Genomic DNA, 21,808 nt, shown 5'->3' with positions numbered 1-21,808 from the left:
AAAAGACGTCTGTTTGGATGAGCACGATGTGGAGAGCTAGGGAGGACGGAGGTCCGAGAGACCTTTAGCTACTTGGCTGTGCTGGATTCACAGGATTAAATACACTTTCGGGGTAAATGCCAAAACACTTCATGAATTCTTTCCTCTGTGCTTGCCCTCCAGCCGGCCGGACTCAGCCTGTTCTGTCCTTCCCCTTCTCTCTGGGGTCTCAAGTTTTGAAAGAGAAATTTCAACTCTGTCCACCAACCAGGATTCCTCGTTCCCTTTAGGATCAAGATAAAATTACTTCACAGAACTCTACCATCTGGAGTTCTGAAGCATGTCCTTCTCTTTCTAACCATTTTGAATTGTTCAGTCCACAGAAAACTCCAACAAAGACAAGAGACTCCCTCCTGGATCCTTTTTGCCCTGGAGAGACCACCCTGTCTTTGCTCTCCTGATCAGTAAAACTTCTCGGGAATCTTCTCCACTCATGGTGCCAAGCCCTTCACATTCACCTTCTCCAGTCTGTCCTTGGTCCCCAGAACTGATCCTGTCCAACCTCAGGTAACTAGACCTTATGTCCACTTCTCTGCCCCGATCGTCCTTGGTCTCTTGGCAGCATGTGAAGGTGGACTTTCAACTTTTATGATGTTCCAATCACTTCCCTGTGACCTGTTTTCATTGGACACCTTCTTGTGTTAGGACCCAGATTCTCCTAAAGCTATGCATTTTCCTCGAAGCCGAGCTTTGGCTTATCTTGACAAACTATCACCAGAAATAGACTATAAACCATGAAGTGATTTGAACTCCTTCTCTTTTACTTTGCCTCTTCTGTTGATCCTTCTCACCAACATCACTTACTGCTATGCAGGCGAATGCTATCAATATTTTATTTTTAAAGATTTTTTTGATGTGTAACATTGTTAAAGTCTTTATTGAAATTGTTACACTATTGCTTCTGTTTTGTGATCTGATCCCCTGCTTCTTAGGTCCCGTGGTTCTGGGGATTTGTGACTTCTAGTGTACTTGATTCCAGGGGGTCGATCTCCCCGTGGATGATATCAATGTGCCTAGCTTCCAGTCTAACGGAGAAATCTTAATCCTTTATAGGTGCATGTACCCTGCCTCCAAGTCATTCCTGTGGCCCAGCCAGCACTGGCTTCTCGCCTGTCCTGACGACAACGCAAGCTCCCCAGGTCCTGAGCCCTCGCTTCTGGTGGTGCAGCTCCCGCCTGGGTATGACTCACTGATTACAGGGACTGCTAAGCCTTCTCCTTTTTGTTGGATTAGATGGAGAGGACCCAAAGAGGTGAGCCTGGGAATATGGGAAGAGATAATAGCCGAGGAGTTCAGGGAAACATAAAGCACAGACTCAGGGAGAGATACAAAGTCCAAACAAGATCAAAACAAAGGAAGCCATTCCTCAGAAGACCAAAGACCAAGGACAAACCCTTAACAGCAGCTAGAGAAAAGAGACAGATCACCTTCAAGAGTAGGAACAATAGCTGGTTGTTTAGTCAAAGCTATGAAACTCAGGTAACAAGGAAATCATATCTTTAAAGGGTGAAACAAAATTAATCTCAAACCAGAATTCAGGATCCAGTGAAGACATCCTTAAAAAGAGTGGTGAAATAGACATGTTCAGAGAAACAGTTGAGAGAGTTTGACATCATGAGACTCATATGTAAACATTAAATGGCATTAATCATTGACTAGAATTTCTAGGATGATATGAAAGCTTATTGATAGTAGGAATCCTTTTGGTTCCTGACTTTTAAACAGAATGCCGATTTTACCACCAATTAGAGCACTGACTTGGCTTACAGAGAAATAGGTATTCTTTATAATAAATATCTATCCTCATCTGATTAAGACCTTGAATATGGAATGTATGCCAATTCTTTCCTAAAGTGGATTTTGAAAACATAGCATTTTAAGTGACTCTGCACAATATATGAATACCCATCCCTCTGACGAGGTTTTCAATAAGCAAATGTATACTACGGCATGTTTCCCAAGGTCTCATGTTTATTAAAAGAGATGTAAAATGACGTCATTTGCAGCAACACGGATGAACCTAGAGATTATCATACTAAGTAAAGTAAGTCAGACAGAGAAAGACAAATACAGTATGATATCACTTATGTGTGGAATCTAAAAAAATGATATTGTACAAATGAACTTATTTACAAAACAAATATACTCACAGACACAGAAAACAAACTTATGGTTACCAAAGGGGAAAGGCAGTGGGAGGGATAAAATTAGGAGTCTGGAATTAACATATACACACTACCATATATAAAATAGATAACCAACAAGGACCTACTGTCTAGCACAGGGAGCTATACTCAATATTTTGTAACAACCTATAAGGGAAAAGAATCTGCAAAAAGTACCTATATACATATAACTGAATCCCTTTGCTGTACACCTGAAACTAACACATCACTGTAAATCAACTATACTTCAATTTAAAAAAAGAGAGATGAGAAACTATTACGATTCTTAAATACTTCTTTGTACAGTAATTTTCATCCCCTAGAGAAACACATGGTTAACATATTGGTAAAACTTGAAAACATTTTAATGTAAAAATACTCATTTTCATATACAGTGTTGTAGAAAGCCATGTGGAACTTGGGAAGCATTGGCATTTGCAGTCAACAAAAGCAACACTGTAATACCATGCCTTAACACCAAGCGGGCAGCTTCAGAGTCTCTAAGCAGCTCTGTGACAGGCACCCACCACGGTGCGGGGGCCTGTCCTGCCCCTTGTCAAACAGGCTTGATGCTAACCTGGTACTGAAAAAAGATCTGGAAGCAACTCAAATATTTTTATGACTGAAGTGCAACAAGATAAACACCCTGAGATGTGTTCCTATTCAGTTTTCTACGACTATGGAGCCTGGCATATAGTAAGGAAATAACAATCCTGAATTAGTTCAATCCGGATGACAGTTTTTCTGATGAAGCTAGTTACAAGCAAGAGAAATATCCAATGACTAACGAAGGTGACAGAAAGCAAGTACTCCACTGTACAAGATACGATCTGTTAAAGAGAATCACGAGAAACCAGAACATTTTGAGGCATCCTGAAAATCTGCTTTCAGCGTGAGCTGCTCAGACAACAAATACCCTTGGTAAACCAAGTATCTCCAACCAACAAAAACTAGTGGAGAATGCCACATGGACTCTGACATAGGAGTAACTGTAGCTGCCGTTTTATAAATCTTTCATGATGTGCTAAGGATTCTCATCCCATGTGTGACCTCAATCAACTCTTTACACCAACACTGCAAAGTATTCAGTAACCTCATTTCACAGCTAAGGCATCTGAGGTGGAAAGGGGCAAAATAAAGTGACACCACTAGTCAGTAGCAGGGCTTCGATCTGAACTGAAGTTGGCCTAATTTGAAACCCCTTGCTCTTTAATTCTCATTTTCCCTTTACAGAAGATGATGATGGTGATGATAATAATAAGAATAATAGAAATAATTCTAAAGACTGTTGGTGCTAGACTTAGGTCAGAAAGCCTTTCTATAAGGCCAGGGAAGTTTCAGCTTTATCCTGTGGAATAGTAGAGCGTAGGCAGTACACGATGTTAAGCAGAGGAATTAACACCAATAGGCAAAAACTCATTATTCTTTGTTATAGAACTTGCTATCGTGTGCAAATTTGTTTTTAAAATGTGGAAACAGCATTCAAAGCATGCCGAATTCAGCATCAAACTGTCGATGATATTCAAAGGTATGTGCACTGAGGTTTCTAAACACTGACTACCATGGCAGAGCAGAAGTAATTCCTATTTCTTAGTAAGTCAATTGTCTTAAGTGTTATGTGGGTGTCTTCCAGACCTTTTCTCTTTTCTATAAATCACTGAGCTCTAACTGAAGACTTATTAGGTGGAAAAACTCTAATAAGTAGTAAGTAGTACGTTCTTAAAAGTGTTCACATGTTTCATTTAAGTGGGATGAAGAAGAGAATGACCGTGTCATCTCTCGGTGGCTGTCATCAGTACCGAAAATCCTTCTGAAGGACAGGTAACATATGAGCCAACAGGTGCAACTTAGGGCACAAAACGGTGTAACTTCTATTAATCCCTGAGGGTCCTAATGGAACACACTTTAAATGAGCTAAGAAAGTAAGACAACTACTCTTTAAGCTTTCTTGGCAGCAGTCATTCTGGTCTAACTTTTCATTATTATACCTCTATGAAATTGATGGATTATTCCGTGGAAAAACACCACTGAAATGTTGTATTGCTTCAACTGCTTCCATCAGACTCACGTAGAAAAATAAGAAAGAATATGTGGGCTTTGACCACACATCCGTATTCCTCTTTTATACAAAAAAGTACAAAGTGTTTGGCTAAAACCACAAAAACACCACCACCACATTTAAGACCACATTCACCCTAGAGAAAAACTGACCCTGATCTACATCATTAAGAGGCATTAAACCTGTTTGTCTTATTCATGCAAAATGGCTTAATGATTAGAAAACAGCAACACAAATATTTTGGAAGAATGAGATACCAAATCACGTACGTGACCATTTCACTGAGAGCCTTTCTTTGCTGTACGCAAAGACAGCATGGTCCACCTAAAATATGTAAATGCCTACTATATATAAAATAGATAACCAACAAGGACCTACTGTACAGCACAGGGAACTATACTCAATAATCTGTAATGACCTATAATGGAAAAGAATCTGAAAAGGAATATATATATATAATCAAATCACTTTGCTGTACATCTGAAACCAATGCAACATTGTAAATCAACTACATTTCAATAAAATTTTTTTTTAATATGTAAATGCCACTTTACCATGTGAGCACTGTTTGGGTTAAGAGAAAAGAAAGTCAATCATGTATGTTTTGCATTTATGTTTTACATTTGTTAGACGATAATTTTTTTTAAAAAAAAGGTAAAATCATACTCCCATACAAATAAAACATGAACAAGTAAGTGTCAAAACTTTTATTCAATTAAACACACTGGTGAGGGAACAGTAAGATGTTACAACTGATTCCAAGGAGAATTCAAAGAACAGACACGTATACAGCACTCAAGAATGTTGAAATGAATTTGCTGAAATGATGTAAAATTGGTCAACAGCCAGAGACAACCATGCACAGATAATCATTCCCCCTGACAATCACATACATCACTATCACCTTTCTAAGACTCACAGAATTGAAAATTAGCTCAAGGACAATCAATAACAGAGACCAGGGCGGGACAGAGGTGGGGTGTCCACCAGTGGAAACACCCTGTGATTGTATTGTTCCCATTTTCAATGCCTCTCACTATATTCCCATCACAAAAGGCTGAGTAAATCTACTAAAAGCAGTTAATCACCAAAGTGTAATGTCCAATAAATTGTTCCAAAAATGGGCTACGGCTCTCGGTGGTACCAAGGATGCACTCTGAAATCCAATACTATCTGCATCAAAGAATGTATTAAAAAATAAATGTTCTTAAAGGAAATGATTTCTGAGGCAGAAAACATTCTGAAACGTGGATATGCACCTCGATATAAGATGTAGGCTACCATTATATTCACACTGAAAGGGAACAACGGAAGATACGGTTCACAGTCAGTCTCTCAGTAGAGGTCCACAGAGATTTAAGGGCACATAAGGAATGTCAACATTTGCTGATAAAGAGAAATGATTTATGAAAACCTCATCCTTCATGCGGATTTCCCACTCAGATTACAAACCAAACAGAACTACCATTACCACCTCACTTTTATTAGTTGCTAGCGCATGTTAAGATGAAACACTGAGGAGACTGACACAGTACACAATGTATGTAACTAAAATAAATATGTACATACACATATACACATAAAAGCATATACTTATATGTATATATATTTTACATTTTCCAGCCAGGGTTGAGAACAACGAAGAAGAAAAAGAAATGAACCCAAATTATTCAAATACTAAACATGACTATTCAAGCGACAATTTCCATCTGTGTTCTGGGCTGTCTCTCTTTTGCTTTCTGTCTGTCACGTTACAGTTCATTGACCCTTTAGAGAGTGTGGGCCAGACCCTCGTGGGATGAGAAGGCTTCACAGGCTGAAGGACTGTTCACGTGGAGGTCTGGGAGCTGGGCTTTCCTCTGCCCTTCTCCTGGGCAGCGTGGGCCACACGTGTGGGCGCAGGAGCCTCTCACTCATAGGGCGGCAGACCGAACAGCTCGGGCTGGAAGTCCTGCAGGGAATCCAGCACGAGGGTGGCCTTTGTGGTCAGGTCTCGGTTTAAGTTTCCGTCGGGAACCATGACCACCTGCATCCCAGCTGCAAGGGCGGCCTCCACCCCATTGGGAGCATCTTCAAAGACCAGGCACTGTGGGGTGAGGAAGAAAGAGAGGGTTGAGACGGCCTTCTCTGTAACCACACGTCTAGACTGGGCTTTCATTGCCCGCACCACCGTCAGCTGAGTCAGCTCGGTGTTCTGCGTGACACAGAAACGGAGTGGAGGCTGTCCGGTTTATGGTTTGTGGGGAGAAGAGGGCGCTGGCCCTTCTGCAGCCCGAGTGCGTCCCACCACGTCACTTTACAGGGAAGAGGTCCATCTTGGCCCCAAAGTGCTACCGAAATGTGGCACAGCTGAGTGGAAAGACTGGATTCTCGGTTTACAAATTTATTTTAATTGAATCATAAGAATCTGTTCAATTGATAATTGACCATGCTGAGCATGAGAGGAAGTTGTGAAAAGTAAGAAAAAATACGCTTTTTAGGTGTAAAGTGACTTCAGAGCTGGCAATGTTTCAAGTACTGCAGTTTGGAAATTAAACCGTTAGGATGTTTTAGTGAAAAACTTAGCCCCTGGGGGTACCCGTCACGCACCAAAAATCTCCCGAACACAAAGACTGAGTACCAGGTGCGGTACCTGTTTCAGCTTATTCAGACACCACCACTAAACGGGAGTGTCTGTGCCCCCGCTCGCGTCAGGAAGCTCCTCAACGTGCCATCCTGTGACCATCGCTACTGCGAGTTTCACGTCAGGACTCGCTCCAAATGCGAGGCAGAAGTCTACCCAGCGGTGAACGGGTGTGTCACCTTTTTATCACCTTCCTTCCGAGGAGAGCACCCACTGAGAAAGTTTCCCTTGGCTCCTGGAATCCCACACTGAATGTGAAAGCAGCTTTAGTCTTTTCCATTAAGATTCTGTAGGGGCTGGACATGTATAAAGAGGGCTCTTCCCGGCACCTCTGAGATGCTCTCCTGTGCCCCTTCTTCTCCACAAGTGCCCGAGGACGCCCGGGGGTGGCCCATGTTGGACCTGACAGTCTCCCCCTCACGTCCTCCCAGCCCCCGGCCCCCCTGCCACTGATCACAACGACTGCCCCCAACCCCACTTCATAGGTCGCTGCGGTCCCAGCCGCATGTGCTGGTGACCTGGAAACGGCTCCTGGGCACCAGCTGCCAGGTGCAGCCTGACACTAGAAGGTCTGCATCCTCTGATGTCTTTAAGTCAGTGGAAAACGCACAACACACACAAACACATACACATGCTCTCACACTCTTACTGCTGGTCTGCTCTGGAACAGGTTCACTGACTTCTTTTCTTTCCCTCCCTCCTTCCCTTTCTCCTGGAGGCTGAGCCGTTTATGAGCTGACTCCCCCCAGGGCCGAGGTGAGGACCGAGCGAATTACTACTCGTCACGACAACAGCCAGCACTAGGCACCTCAGAGAGCGGGCTGATGCCCGCGACACAGCGCTGAACTGGACGGTCCTGGGCACACGGAACACCCAGTCCCACTGCCTTCCTGTCAGGCTTCCTGTGGCCCCCTGTCTTGTTTCAAGCTCTCTGCCTCTACCGAGAGAAGACGGTTTCCCTCTCAGGGGGGAATGACTCCGCTTAGGCCGCCGAGGTGCCGTTTCTTAGTTATCTCATTCAGAGAGTCCCTGCTGGTGACGTTTCCATCCCTGACTTTTTAAAGTTATGACCTGACCATATTCTAAACGTCCCTGTTGTTTTACCTGGGACCATGGACAAGCACTTAAATGTCACCTGCTGACATGTTGTTCTTTGAATACGTGAGATTTTTAGGCTTTGTGCAGGCCGCCTGTGAGCTTTCAGCGGGGCGGAGGAAGAGATTTTGTTGATTCCTTGGCGTAACGGTGCTTGGCTCCAGTCGTGAAAACAGCTTTTTGTATTTGTGGGAGGCTCCTTCCAAGGAGCATGTGGGCAGGTGTGAGGAAAAGGTGGTGGCTCAGAAACCGTGGCACTGAGCAGAACAGGGGCGCAAGACACCTGTCCTCATCTGAGAACAGTGGTCAGCCCATTCACACCTGACAGCTCACCCGCATGCCCTTTAAGCTCCAGGAAATACAGATGAATGTCCACATGCTCTGTCCACATGCCGTTTAAGCTCCAGGAAATAAAAGGAGGAATGGTGGCATGATCGGGAAAAGCTCCGTAGGTACTTACGGCTAATACAGGCGGCGTAACTGACATACCCTGTTTCTGAAGGTTTCACTCTCTCTGCAGGCGCGCACCGTTTATTGGTTTCTGTTTCCAATTTATCCTTTGTCCCCACCTAATTCTGGAATGAATCACCCCAACGCAGCACGGAGATGTGAAACGCGATGTTTAGGACGCATGCGGCAGAGTGAAGGGTGGCAGGCAGGCATCAGGGAGGCCAGCCTGAAGGACGACAGGGAGGAGGGATGTGTGAGGCTTGTGCAGCAGGAGGGCCGTTGGAAGTGTGTCCAGGCAGATAAGTAAGGCTGGGCGCTCGAAAGGACTCAGGGCAAAGCCCGGCAGACAGGACGGGGAGTTTGCACACAGCCTCTTGATGCTGACTGTTCTGAAAGGTCAAAAGCGATTGTAGTCTGTGTTGTAAATACGGTCGGAAGAATAGCAGAAACCCTGATTGTATACATTGTGTCAGGAGCTCCTAAAGTTCCTCTCCTTTGCCTCCTCTCCTGCGGCCAACAAACGCCTTCCACGAGCGCCAGCTGGACCCTTCCCATGGGTCAATAAGAATCCGAGAAGTGCGGAGAAGTTAAAAGAGAAGTTGACGTTTTTAAAAGCAGACTGTAATAGGGAAGAACAAATACGACTCCATGTTGGATCTGCTTCTTTAACTTTAGCCTTTGTACGCTATTGCTTTAGCTTCCAGTTAAGAATGTTGCCTGTAGCCTGAAATACACAGGAGAGCCCATTCTCAAGGCTCTGACCTTTAAAAGTGTAACACCTTCCCATTCAGGTAGAGATAAAAAGTTGCAGAACAAAGAATACCATTTGTCTTATTGGAGGTCTACATGAACACCGCGACCGGACCTATGTGGACAGTTGCAAGAACAAAGGATTCTGGCACCAAGAAGTTTGCAGCGACTATCCACGCTGCTGCTTCAACTTGCCTCTCAAAATGCTTTGCTGAAACCCTTGGGGGAGTCTGGAGTTTGGGGGGCATGAGCCACCGTCTGCTTGCCAGGCACTGTGGTAAACCTTTCTCTGCTCCAGACTCCAGAGTCTGAGTGCTGTTTGGCCTCAGTGTGCGTCATCGGCACACACGCCGCGTTTGGTATCGGAATCGGCCAGTGCATTGGAGGGTGTATGATACAGGAAACTGGACCCCTCGGTCCCTCTGCCCCGGCCCTGCCCTCCTCACAAAAGCTGAACAGAGCAGCCAAATGCAGGGCAGGAACCACACACACGACGCGGATCCTGCGGAGGACAGCAGCAGCGATGGGTCCAGGTGGCCGACCCCAGCCCTGGCAGCACACGGACAGCACCGGGAATCGTAGGGCTTCCCCTCCTTCTTACAAGGAGCAGAAACACAAAGCAGAACAACTAGATTTTGGAGCACCTGTGAAAATGCCTCAAAAGGTTTTTATGTGCTCCTTATGCTGTGCCCTGATCCCTAAGACCTAAAGGTCTTCTAAGGACCACTCGTAGGGAAAGTTACCCAGAGCCTAGAATCGTGCACACTGTATGAACAGTCATCGCACGGCTTGTCTCTCTACTGAAACCAAAGAATAAACCTTTGAAAGTTACCTGGAAAGACTATGCCTGTTCATAACAGGACTTAACAGTCATAAAACCACTGAATCATAAAACCACTGAAAGACATAAGCTAAAGCAATACAGCTCACACCTTACACAAACAAAAAGGAGGAAGTATGTTTTCCCAGCAAGTACCAAAATATGTCCGGGCAGTTTCTAAGGGCCACATGTGGCTAACAGACGCTGGCCTTTGTCTCTCTTCTTCCTTTTCAACACTTCATTGTTCCCTCAGTGACCAGACCAGCCCTTCCCACCCAGAACTGACTGGTTGCACCTAACCTTAACTCGCTCACACCTACTTGTCAAGTGTGACTGGAGATGTGTACTTTGGTGTCTGCCGAAGAACTGTCCCTGTAAGAAAGGCTCTGCAGGGGCTGCAGCAGGTGCAGAGGCCAGGGGAGTAGGACGCCCGCCCTCCCTCGCCCACCTGCACCTCGGCCCTCGGCCCAAGATTCCGTGGACGGGTGTGGATGCAATCGTTTCACCAGTGCAGTGAGTTTTGGAGCACAGCACACATAGCAGGTACCCCAGGACACACTTCCAGTACTTCAAGGAAGCTGCCGGTCAGGAGTACTCTTCTCACAGCTTGTGCTTGGCTGTAAGCAGGCAGGGCTGCGGGGAAGGCGCCCTCTCATGGTGCCAGGCCAGGAGTGGGTACATGAAGACCGCCTGCTGAATTCGCGGAGGTGGCGGAAGCGCCCTGGTCGGGACTCAAAGCGACACAGGGGCCGCAGAGTGTCACCCTCGAGGGCAGCGGCCAGCCCAGCCCTCTCCTGTCACTGTCATGGCTGAGGGATCTGAGCCTGGGAAGCTCAGAGGTGAGCTGAAGGTCACACCAGCAGGCAGGTGACAGAATTTGGGAACTGTGCCCGGGTCTCCAGAATCCAATGTTCTTTTTCACTTTACCAAGCTGAAAGCTAAAATATATCTGAATTCCATCTCCAGGAGAGCAGATGAGATTAATTAAACTGTAGCTTGAGGGGTTTAATTTAGAAAGAATGACATTTCCAACCACCAGGTAGGTGAAGGGAAGTATATCAGGGGCTTATAGCTCACGGAGGTGCCGAACCCACTTCTCTGAAGGTGCTCAGACTCAGGAGCGCCCTGTAAGGCGGCCCACGTCCGCGACCGTCGCCCACGCTGCTCGTCTGAACCACGGGCTGGGGCGGGGTAGCTAGGAGGTACTTTCAACAGGAGCATCAGGGAACTAAGATGGCTCATGTGGTAACTATGGAATTGCACAGAACTGAACCTTTGTCTGACGGTGGCGGAGAGAACGCAGGGAGGTGGATGGGATTAGGGAGATCCTTCAAAGGTAACAGGGAGTTTGATGGACAATGCCCTGGACGTTGACGCAAAGGAGAGTCCGACCTTTCTGATGCGGAGGGCACTGGGACTGCCATTTTGGTGGAGGGAAAGAGAGCTTGCTTTGTGACAGCCTGGGTTTGAGTCCACTGTGGGAGGGTCTGGCAGAGAGATGAGGGGCCTGCCTATGTCGTGGGTGAGCGGAGTGGGGCTGGGTGTGAGCGGAGTGGGGCTGGGTGTGAGAGGAGGGGGGCTGGGTGTGAGCAGAGGGGGGCTGGGTGTGAGAGGAGGGGGACGGGGTGTGAGAGGAGGGGGGCTGAGTGTGAGCAGAGGGGGGCTGGGTGGGAGCGCACGGGGGGGCTGGGTGTGGAGTTGCAACCAGGAGGAGGGAAAAGGGGAGACAAGGAGGGGCCCGAGACAGCCTCGCATTTCTCTGAGATGAGCAGACGGCCCAGGAGGGATGGAGCTTCAGCGACAGTGGGGGGCAGAAGGGGAACCAGGTGAGGCAGCAGTGGGGCCAGGTGAGCTGCAGCCCCAGAAGCAATGTTAGACCCGTCTGCTAGGTGTGTCATCAGATGGCCTGGGGCCCCCTCCCCTTACTTCCAAGGGATGGTTTATACACTGGGTTCCCACACGTTCGGAGTTACGGCCCTCACCGTGCTTTTCCTCATCAGCTCAGGCCAACAGGGACTCATCTTCAATCCCATGCACCTATTCCCTTCAGGTCCAGACCCACCTGAGATGACACTTGATAACTAATTTTACATTTCAAACAAGTACAAGCGTACATTTTAAGTGGTACACTTTTCTGGAACTAGTGAACTTGTTCCATGTGATTACATCGTCTCTAGGGAAGGAAGCTTTTCCTTTTGCTCAGTAACACACAGACTTTGGCATGAAGTCACTCTGGTTCACTCTGAAGCCTCTCAGGGCCTGGCATTACGTGTATGCAAATTTAAGTACCCCTAAAGCAGCATCCGTGATTTTTCGTTATATATAAAGCCATGGATAATCCAAATCTAAGCACTAAAACAGTTTTCAACTAAACCACTACTTTTAAGTTGAAACTTCCATTATATCACTTCTGGCAGTAGATTTGATTCTATGCATTAATTTTATAGTATCAAGTTCAATTTTCACACTATGAGGCATGAAAACTTTGAGGAGGTCTTAAAGTTTTTTGATTAACTTTTTATTAACAGTGCTCATATCTAAGGTTTAAGTTTTACTGGTCTCCTTGTTCTTTGTCAGTGAATTACCCATAAACAAGTACCACAGTATTGTGATAGCAAATATGTATACACTTCATTACATGTTTACTTAAGTACTGTTGTAAAAATGACTGAAGTTTGCATGTGTTTTGCTGTTAATTACTACTTTTGTTCATATTCTTCATCTTTTTATCTATCCATCCATCCACCCATTCATCCATCTATCCACCATCCATCCATCCATCCACCCACCATCCATCCATCCAAGCATCCACCCATCCATCCATCCCTATCTACCTACCTACCTACACACCCACCCACTCATCCACCTATCTATAGGTAAAGCAGATTTGAACTGTGCTGTGGTCTTCTACGTAAGTGTCTGATGCTGAGGTCAGTATCCCCTGCACACTGCAGAGCTGCTGTCTTACTGAATTAATTTTAGTCTGAAAATAAAAGAATAAAGCCAGTACTGAGATAAACATATGCATAAAAAAATCCTCTAGAGTTACAGGCTAGATACACGAATGAATCACACCACTAAATGGATTCCTTTTCCTTTTGAGGAAAGCCTTTGAAAAATGTAGTATTTAACAACTTGGCGGGCATGGGCGGGAAGCTTCCTAAGGAATTCTGTCATTTTATTCATGAAAGCTACATCGTGAGGCCCTCTCGTTGTCCATCTTAAAGTATGTGCGTGTAAATTAAGTGCTGAGCAAAGGACTTCAAGATAGCTCAAAAACCTTTTTCTCATGTTCTCTTTTAATAATACAGATTCTGTGTTCACCACTTTGTCAGGAACCACTGAAAAGCCCAGCAATGCTCTCAAAGGCTCTGCGTATTTTAAAGATTCATAAAACAAGTGTTATTTGTTTCTAAATGGTCATCAGAATACTTTCTTTCATCTTCCTACCTCTTCTACATATTCAAGTAAATGGGCAAAATCAGTGTTTTCCTCGGCCTTCTGCACGCTACTCGTGAAACACAGGTTTGACTCAAGGTCCCTATTAGTTTCACGTGTTGAGAGCTAAGCTATGACACCAGCCTTGAAGATTATCCCCCTGCATGGCTACCATGTCGAAATACATACTCGGGCCGAATTGTTTTCCACAAGATTCAAACGTTAAACCCTAACACCCAAGGTATTTGGATACAGGGTCCCTAGAATGGTTTTCAGGTGAAATGAGTCCCAAGGGCGCCCTCATCAGAGAGGGTTAGGGTCCTTCCAAGAGGAAGGGGAAGCTGCTCTGTCTGGCCCTCCCCTTGCGCTCACCTGAGGCAGAACCTGCCAGAACCCTCCTGTTGGACGTCTGGCCCCCAGAACCGCGGGGATACGCGTGCTGCTGTTTCAACCCCCCAGCCTGTGATAGTGCGCTCCGGCCGCCCAAGCACACTACTACAATACGTCTAACAGAGAGCTGTGTGTAATCTCCAGGTAGCACTCTCTCGGAGGAAGAACCACTCGGAGGTTTCTTAGATCACAACTGCTTGCAGTTTGGGGAAAGGAAATAAATGTTTCCTGGATGACCTAATTCCACAAATGCCTAGAAGAGCAGAAGCACAGCACGTTTTGTCTGCCTTTGGGCATAGCTACTGAAGAGGCTTAAGCCATAAACAGAATTATCACAGGACAGAGGGCGCCTTTGAAGACCTGCCTAAGTGATTTTTCCACTCCGCCTGCAAACGTCGTGTACAGGGGGGGCTGACAGTTACTTTGGGAAGCGATACACACGCAGGGAAAGCCTATGTAATTACTGGACCTGGAGGGGGTTAAACTCTTCGTTCCCAAGCGAGGGGACGGACAGGCCGCTGTTCTGGGAGTTGACATGTCACTGCTGCCGATGCAGGAGGCCTCTCTTCAGTCCTCTGCATGCGAACAGCTGTTACTTATGGCCCAGCCACCTGTTTACAGGTGATGACAGGCCTATGAAGGCAAGGCCCTCCAGGATTTACTCTCTGGTACTTACTCTCTTTACTCGCCTGAATCCTGAGAACCCACTGAGTGCCCACCAACCAGATGAAGGCTTTCTTTTACACACAACCGTAGCTAATTCAGCACTTCTGGAAGTGAAGATGTGCTTAATTCCAGGGGAGGCTTCTGATCTTTTTCTTCATCTCTCAGTAGTTGTATTAATGTTCATTTCTAAACATCCATCAACAGAGGAATGCATAAAAAAGATGTGGTACATATATACAATGAATATTACTTGGCCATAAAAAAGAACGAAATTGGGTCATTTGCAGAGTTGTGGATGGACCTAGAGACTTTCATACAGAGTGAAGTAAGTCAGAAAGAGAAAAACAAATATCGTATATTGATGCATATATATGGAATCTGGAAAAATGGTACAGATGATCTTACTTGCAAAGCAGAAATAGAGACACAGACTGTAGGGAACAAATGTATTGGATACCAAGGGGGAGAGGGGTGGGGAGGAATTGGGAGATTGGGATTGACATATACACACCACTGATACTATGCATAAAATAGACAACTAATGAGAACCTACTGTAGAGCACAGGGAACTCTACTCAGTGCTCTGTGGTGACCTAAATGGGAAGGACATCCCAAAAAGAGGGGATATACGTATACGTATAGCTGAGTCACTTTGCCGTACAGCGGAAACCAACACAACATTGTAAAGCAACTACACTGCAATGAAAATAAAATAAATAAAATAAAGATAAACTGTCTACTAGGACGTCATTAGGTACGAGGTTTCCAGAATGTTCTTTGATGCAGCAGTCCAGAGAGATCTACTGCAAAAAGGAGATTCTTCACATTGAATGAGGGACTGGAGATTCGTGACATACAAAAATCAGCATAAAAAAAGTTTCCGGAAGGACTGCCCTGGATAAACCCATTGTTTCAAGTTTGATGGAGAAGTTTTGCAAATGTGGAAATGTTTTCAGAGAAAACCAATGAACGTCCCCCATAATTAATGCTCTGAGGAATACATCTGGGAAAAGCTTCAAGAAGATACACCTGACCATGGCAAACTTCACATTAGTGCAAATAAAGTCCTTGGCCTTTTTTCTTGGAATGGTCTGAATCCTCCCTGTACATAATAACTTTAACTTAAAACGCTTATAATGAATAAAATCAGATGATGCAAATGCTCACTTTAAACGTCAACCAGCTCTGGCACTTGGGTGACGCTTTTATTTCACTAGGAACGGAAGTGCGTGAAGACATAAGGAGCTCTGGGCAAAGGGTGCGCAAGAGGTCGCGTGGTCAGGTCACCCCGGAGGGGCAGGGGACGCTGTGGAGACGCATGAGGTCCCTGAAGGTGGGCGCAGAGCAGTCAGGAAGGCATCCTGGGTCCACGTGGGCCAAGAAACGTTCTCAAGAAGTATAAACAGCAAGCCCTGAGTTTGCAAGTCTCTTCTTGGGGTTTGCCAATGCGGGGGTGGGGCATCTACCAGCCAAGGGTCCAAGCTGACCCGAGCCCTCTGCATCGTGTGGATCCCTGTGTGGCCACAGACCACACCCTGGTTTTCTGCTTCTTGGACACTGGCCAGTGGACACTCAGCACGGTGGGGTGAGAGCCACAAAAACTACCCAGGACCGGGGCGCTCTGTGGTCCTCCAGGGACCCCAACACGTGCCCCAGGGACCATGTGTCGTAGGCGCTTTTAGCTGCTGGTAAAAGAAACAGCGCAAGTACTATTTACCTTCAAAACAGACTATAGCAACAACAGCAGTGTTTGCAGGCAGAACAGTCAAGTAAAGGACCAATAAATACAGCATTGTATTAGCTTTCTTCCTCTACCTTGAGAATATATTAGTGGGGTGAGAATGTTTCATATCCCATGCATTTACCTTCTTATAGACTTCAATCATTTCAGCCTCTGACTCAATTTTAGTGTCTAATAGAACAGGGGCAGTGAAGAGCTCCGACTCACAGGCACTGATACGTCATCCCAACTGGGTGAGTCCTGGTCCAGCCTGGAGCCAGGCCTGCCTGCGAGTGTGGCCGCCAGCCTCCTGGTGACCAAGAGCACCCCAGGACCTGCAGACAGGGGGCAGTGGGTCAGCAGCCAGGTGCTGTGCGGAGACTCTGGAAGAATCAGGAATGTGAACCCCTACGGAATATGATGTAGAAGCAGCAAAGAACAACGTAGAGGGAGAAAGTCAGCAGCAGAGGGCCTGGGAGAAGCTTTATTCCTGCAGCAAATGTCATTTCTAACATTTCTAATATTCTTATCTCCGTCCTGTAAGTGGGAAAACTGGAACTGAGAGTAGGCACTGCGGTGGGCAGACTGGTCCCCAAAGATGCCCACCCCTGAAGCCCCAGAACCTATGAATGGGGTCCCTTACACGGTAAAGGGGACTTTGCAGAAGGGCTTCAGGCTATGGAGCTGGAGACAGGGAGGGTGTCCTGGCCGAAAGGCTGGGGGCTCCTCTAGCCAGGTGTGCCCCTGAAAGCGGAGCGCCTTCTCTGGCTGGAGGGGGAGAGATGCTGCAGAAGGAGTGATGTCAAGCATGAGCAGAGTCGGATGCACCAGTGCTGGCTCTGTGATGTAAGACCCACTGTCAGGACCAGAGCGAGACCTCGAGGGGTTGAGGGCGGAGCCCAGGACACCCAGCTAGGAGACGGGGACTCCAGTCCTACCTATAAGGAGCTGGGTTCCACCAGCCACCTGATGAGCCTGGGCATGGTCCTTCCCTAGCGCCTCCTGGGAGGAGCCCAGCCAGCCAACATCTTGGTTTCACGCCTGTGAGACTTGGAGCGGAGGACCCAGCTATGCCAGGCCCGGAATTCCAACCTATGGAACAGTGACATAAAAATCTGCATTGTTCTAAGTCCCCAAGCTTGTGGTCATTTGTTAGGGCAGAGGTGGAAAGGAACATGGGCAACTGGTCCAATGTTAAGCACCAAAATTCACATTTAAAATTCACCTGGCTAACTGTGGAGAGAATAATACAGTATACAACCAGCACACCCTCTGATTGTGCTAAGAGGCCTTCAGCTAATAAAACAAACCATGCTCTAATTTGCTGATGGTCCACAGAAAGGACCCTGGCAAGAAACTCCCAACCCAGTGGCCAGTCTTCTTTACTTGTGCAGAATTCACATCCCAGTTCCTTCTGCATTCACCTGGGGACCGATGCTGCTGTGTTTTAGAAAACAGGGAGGGATTCCATCTTCATCCAGTTTACGCCCAAGACTCTTAGAATTAGGAAAGCTTTGAAGAACTGGTCCAAGACCCCCAGCATCCCTCAAAGAGATTTGGATCCTCTTGCCAGCATTCAGGACAAGCTGTTGCCAAGTCTGGACTTAAACAAGGGGGAACCAGTCATCCCCACTGGCCTGGGATTAGGTGGGTCCCTGGAACACGGAGATTCAGAGCTAGCACTGCACAGGATCTGGCCGATGGCGAGGACGCAGTCACCCTAGTTTAAACAAACAAAGTTCCGGGGATGTAGCCACTGGGGACGCCCTCTAAAAAAAGATCACCCTTGAATCTGTCAGATGCCGTCCATGGAAATTACTGGGGACTATTAACTCAGTATTTGTTTAAGCTAGCATACGAGTAATCCAGTGTTTCTGAGGTATCTTGTTCATTGTCGCTGCCTAAGAAGCCTTTGCAGACAGACTTTTTTTACCCCAATACAGCAACCCCCCTTCCCCGCTGATGACAGGCTAGTAACACAGAAGGGGAAGCTACGACAGAGCCCTGGGGTCACCAGCGAGGGAGGAAGCGGCCGGGCAAAGGGGCGCTGTCAGGAGCCAGGCAGAGCGACACAGAATCAGAGCTAGCGACACGAGCACACACGCGGTTTACAGCTTTACAAAGGCAAAGCTGGGAACGCAGGAAGACGTTCTTCTTAGCCCTGGCAGTTGAGTCACTGCTCCCCGACCCTAGCAGAACTCTGTGTGTCTATGAAGGTTACCTGTGGGCACGACTATTTAATTTTTCACAAATCCAAGATACAACTCATCCTTCTCAGTGTCTGGAGCCCTGTCAAATTTTCATTCTGTGATGGTGGCTTAAAATAGATGGGTTATATGTACATGCTGTTACGAGGGCCTAATGAGAACCATCATTCTTTCGGACTGCCGATATGTGAAGACTGCACAACCACACGTACAAACAAACACACAAAGAGCAGAGAAAACACGTGGTGCAACACAGGGCTCACAGCTCCTGGTGCGGTCTGGGGTGGGGGGCGGGGGAGTCCCTGGGGCTGGCATGGGACCAGCTGGCTCAGGTGGGAGCCAGACCAAGGGCTCCTGGAAAGCAGGACTCCCTGAGGCCCCGTGGGAGATGAAAATCCTTGGGGTGAAGGCAGGACTTGAGGTCATTCAGAAATGCAGAGGCCGGGCAGCTCGGCAAGCAGAGGCCTTACCGCTGGCCAACCAGAGGCTGAATATTCACAGGAAGAAGCAAGAAAGTGACGATGGGGAGTTGGGGAAAAAACAGGGACCGCTCGGTGGTGAAGGGGGCCCAGAACATGCCACGGGAGCCCAAGGATTATTCTGAGCTGAAGACATGGGAGATCAACAGCTGCAGGGCAAGGCTTTTTCTAAATTCTCCTTATCTTCCTAAAAGCAAAGCCTCCCTAAAGAATGCAACTGCCATAAATCCCCTCCCCAGGAGCTTTACAACCCGGGAAGGTTGACTTTTATGGCTGAAGAGAAGTCTGCACAGGTCGGAGCCTGGATAAGAAACTGTGTAAACAGACATCGTCATACAACCACCACGTCTCACATCTGTTCTCCTAAGAGCCCATTCATGTTTCCTAAAAGTCGTCTCTTCTACCGAAGCGCCCCTCTGTCTCTCCCCAACCCCTATTAAGATGGTATATAAGCCCCAGGTGCTCACTGCCTCCTTGAATCATATTTTTCTGGGAACTGCCTCATGCTTACACAAATAGAAATCTGTATTTTCTCTTGTTAATTTCTTCTGTCCGTTTAATTTACAGGCCCCCAACCACCAAACCTAAGAGGGTACAGAAAACGTTCTTTCCCCCCTCGACAATGGAATTTGGGAAAGCAAGCAACCTAGTCCACAGAAAGTCAGTAGGGATACCAAGCAAAGGCAGGCTGGATGAAAGAAAAGATGTGTAATGGGAGGAGTTATGAAAGGAATAGTTGAGATCTTTTTTTTTTTTTTTTTTTAATGAAGTAAGGGAGGGCCTGGTACATCAGGTTGCAAGAGACGTGAAATAATACCAAGACCAGTGACCAGAGGCCTCCGTATTTTCCTCAGTGGTTCTGGGTGACAGGAGAAGACGGGCATGAGGCCTGGGCAGCAGTGGCCAGGGATGTGCAGTCTCCCTGAGGCCCCGAAGGTGGCTGACTACGGCCCAGTGACTCTCCACACCGCCAGGAGAGACTCGAGCACCACTATGCCCCTAATGGGGTGTTCAGAAGTGAGACACTGACTAAAGAGTATGCAATCCCCCAAAGACAGAAGCGCAGCTCATCTCACCTGGCCGCCAAGTTTTAACTTTCTTTTCTTTTTTTTTTTTAATTTTATGTATTTATTTATTTATTTGTTTATTTGGCTGCTTTGGGTCTTCGTTGCTGCGTGCGGGCTTTCTCTAGTTGTGGCGTGTGGCCTTTTCAGTGCAGTGGTTTCTCTTGTTGTGGAGCACAGGCTCTAGGCGCGCGGGCTTCAGTAGCTGTGGCTCAGGGGCTCAGCAGTTGTGGCTCGCGGGCTCTAGCGCGCAGGCTCAGTAGTTGTGGCGCACGGGCTTAGCTGCTCCGCGGCATGTGGGATCTTCCCGGACCAGGGCTCAAATCTGCGTCCCCTGCACTGGCAGGTGGATTCTTAGCCACTGCGCCACCAGGGAAGTCCTGTTAACTTTCAATCTGCCAGAAGCAACGCACCCACTTGATTCCCATTATTCTGGGAGGTGAAGTAGCTCTTCCAGCAGCAACACCTGACAGCCTACACCTGTCTGCAGACTTTGGCCATATAGACAATACACAATAAAAAGAGATACAGAGAATGATTTTTAAATTAACGTGTTTCTTTGTCAAGAGATTATGTAAAATATATTAATGGCCATTTCACATATTGAAAAGTCAAGTCAGGTGATGACTTCTGTAATTGAAGAAATGGTCTGAGTGTTATATGATGAAGACATTGTACAGTTAATCAGAACTCAAGTTAAAATACATTTGCCATTTTTTAACTCTCTAGGTATATAAAGGCTTAATGTGCGAGACTTTCTTCAAAACAAAACAAAAAAGTAATTCAAAAGAAAACTCTGGGGACTTCCCTGGTGGTCCAGTGAGTACAACTCCGTGTTCCCAATGCAGGGGGTTCCGGGTTCGATCCCTGGTCGGGGGAACTAGATCCTGCATGTGTGCCACAACTAAGAGCTCACAAGCTGCAACTAAGAAGTCTGTGTGCCGCAACTGAGAGCCCGCACGCCACACCTTAAAGATCCCACGTGCTGCAACTAAGACCCGGGGCAGCCAAAATAAATAAATAAATAAATTAAATAACTATGATTCTTTAAAAAAAGGAATAATTGTTCATTTAAAAAAAATCCTGAAATTCAGCTGTGAACATTAACAAGAAAAATATGTATCCAAAGTAGTGACTGCCATGCTTTTAAAAACTGCTTTCAGGTTTTACTTGTAACGTAGTAGTAAATATCAACACAGGAAATCCTGTGTAAATGATGGCATTTTTATTTTGCAACAAAGACGTGCATTTTTGCGGCGAGGCACTGAAGTGGCAGAGCACACACACCCAGGGGGGCTGGGGTGACTCCCGGCTTGCTCCCTCAACCTGCCCCGGACTCTGAGCACCGCCGCTCCTGTCTGCAAGCCTCCAGAAGCTCAGGGGCTGTGAAAGCTGGGGCAATGATAACCTCTGCCCTGCGGGGCCCGTGGGATTCAGTGGGGGCTCCCGCATGCCAGGCCCCCCGGCACACAGGCGCTCAGTGGGTGCGCCTGAGCATGGAGATGGGTAAAGTGACTTCTGAAGATGGCACCGTACTTTTGCATATCTTAAGCACAAAAGAACGATACATAAATAACTTAGGACATCTGCAACGCACACTTGCTGAATGCCAGCTCTGTTAGGCATCTTCTCCTAGTAAAACGGTGACTAACGTGACAACATAAACTCCCCCTTTTATGCTACTTGTGCTTTACTACAGTCCTATTAGTGCTACTGCACCAGATTAATTTGGTGACACGCACAGAATCATAAATTCCCAACGGCAACCGTGACTCTCTCTAGGGACTTGATACCTGCATGAAATGCCCTTCAACTCCGAGGCTCGTCACCCCTATATGCTGGC

At 46.8% G+C, this 21,808-nt stretch overlaps 1 protein-coding gene across 2 annotated transcripts in view; it reads right to left on the bottom strand.

The window, feature by feature from the left end:
* The window catches only part of LOC117307483 (pseudouridine-5'-phosphatase-like), a 452,112-nt gene that overhangs the window by 375,788 nt on the left and 54,516 nt on the right, over nt 1-21,808 (bottom strand). Inside the window, exon 4 of one of the 2 annotated variants that reach the window (XM_033850254.2) lies at nt 4,956-6,349. The exons of the other annotated variant lie outside the window; for it this stretch is intronic. Coding sequence (XP_033706145.1) covers nt 6,173-6,349 — 177 coding nt within the window. The 3' untranslated portion in view covers nt 4,956-6,172. Of the gene's footprint in view, nt 1-4,955; nt 6,350-21,808 lie in introns of those variants that run through there. 2 annotated transcript variants of the gene reach the window in all.

This window comes from Tursiops truncatus, chromosome Y (genome assembly GCF_011762595.2).
Source record: "Tursiops truncatus isolate mTurTru1 chromosome Y, mTurTru1.mat.Y, whole genome shotgun sequence".
Lineage (NCBI taxonomy): Eukaryota > Metazoa > Chordata > Mammalia > Artiodactyla > Delphinidae > Tursiops > Tursiops truncatus.
The sequence above is the reverse complement of the archived record's forward strand: the minus strand, read 5'-3'. Positions and strand labels throughout refer to the sequence as shown.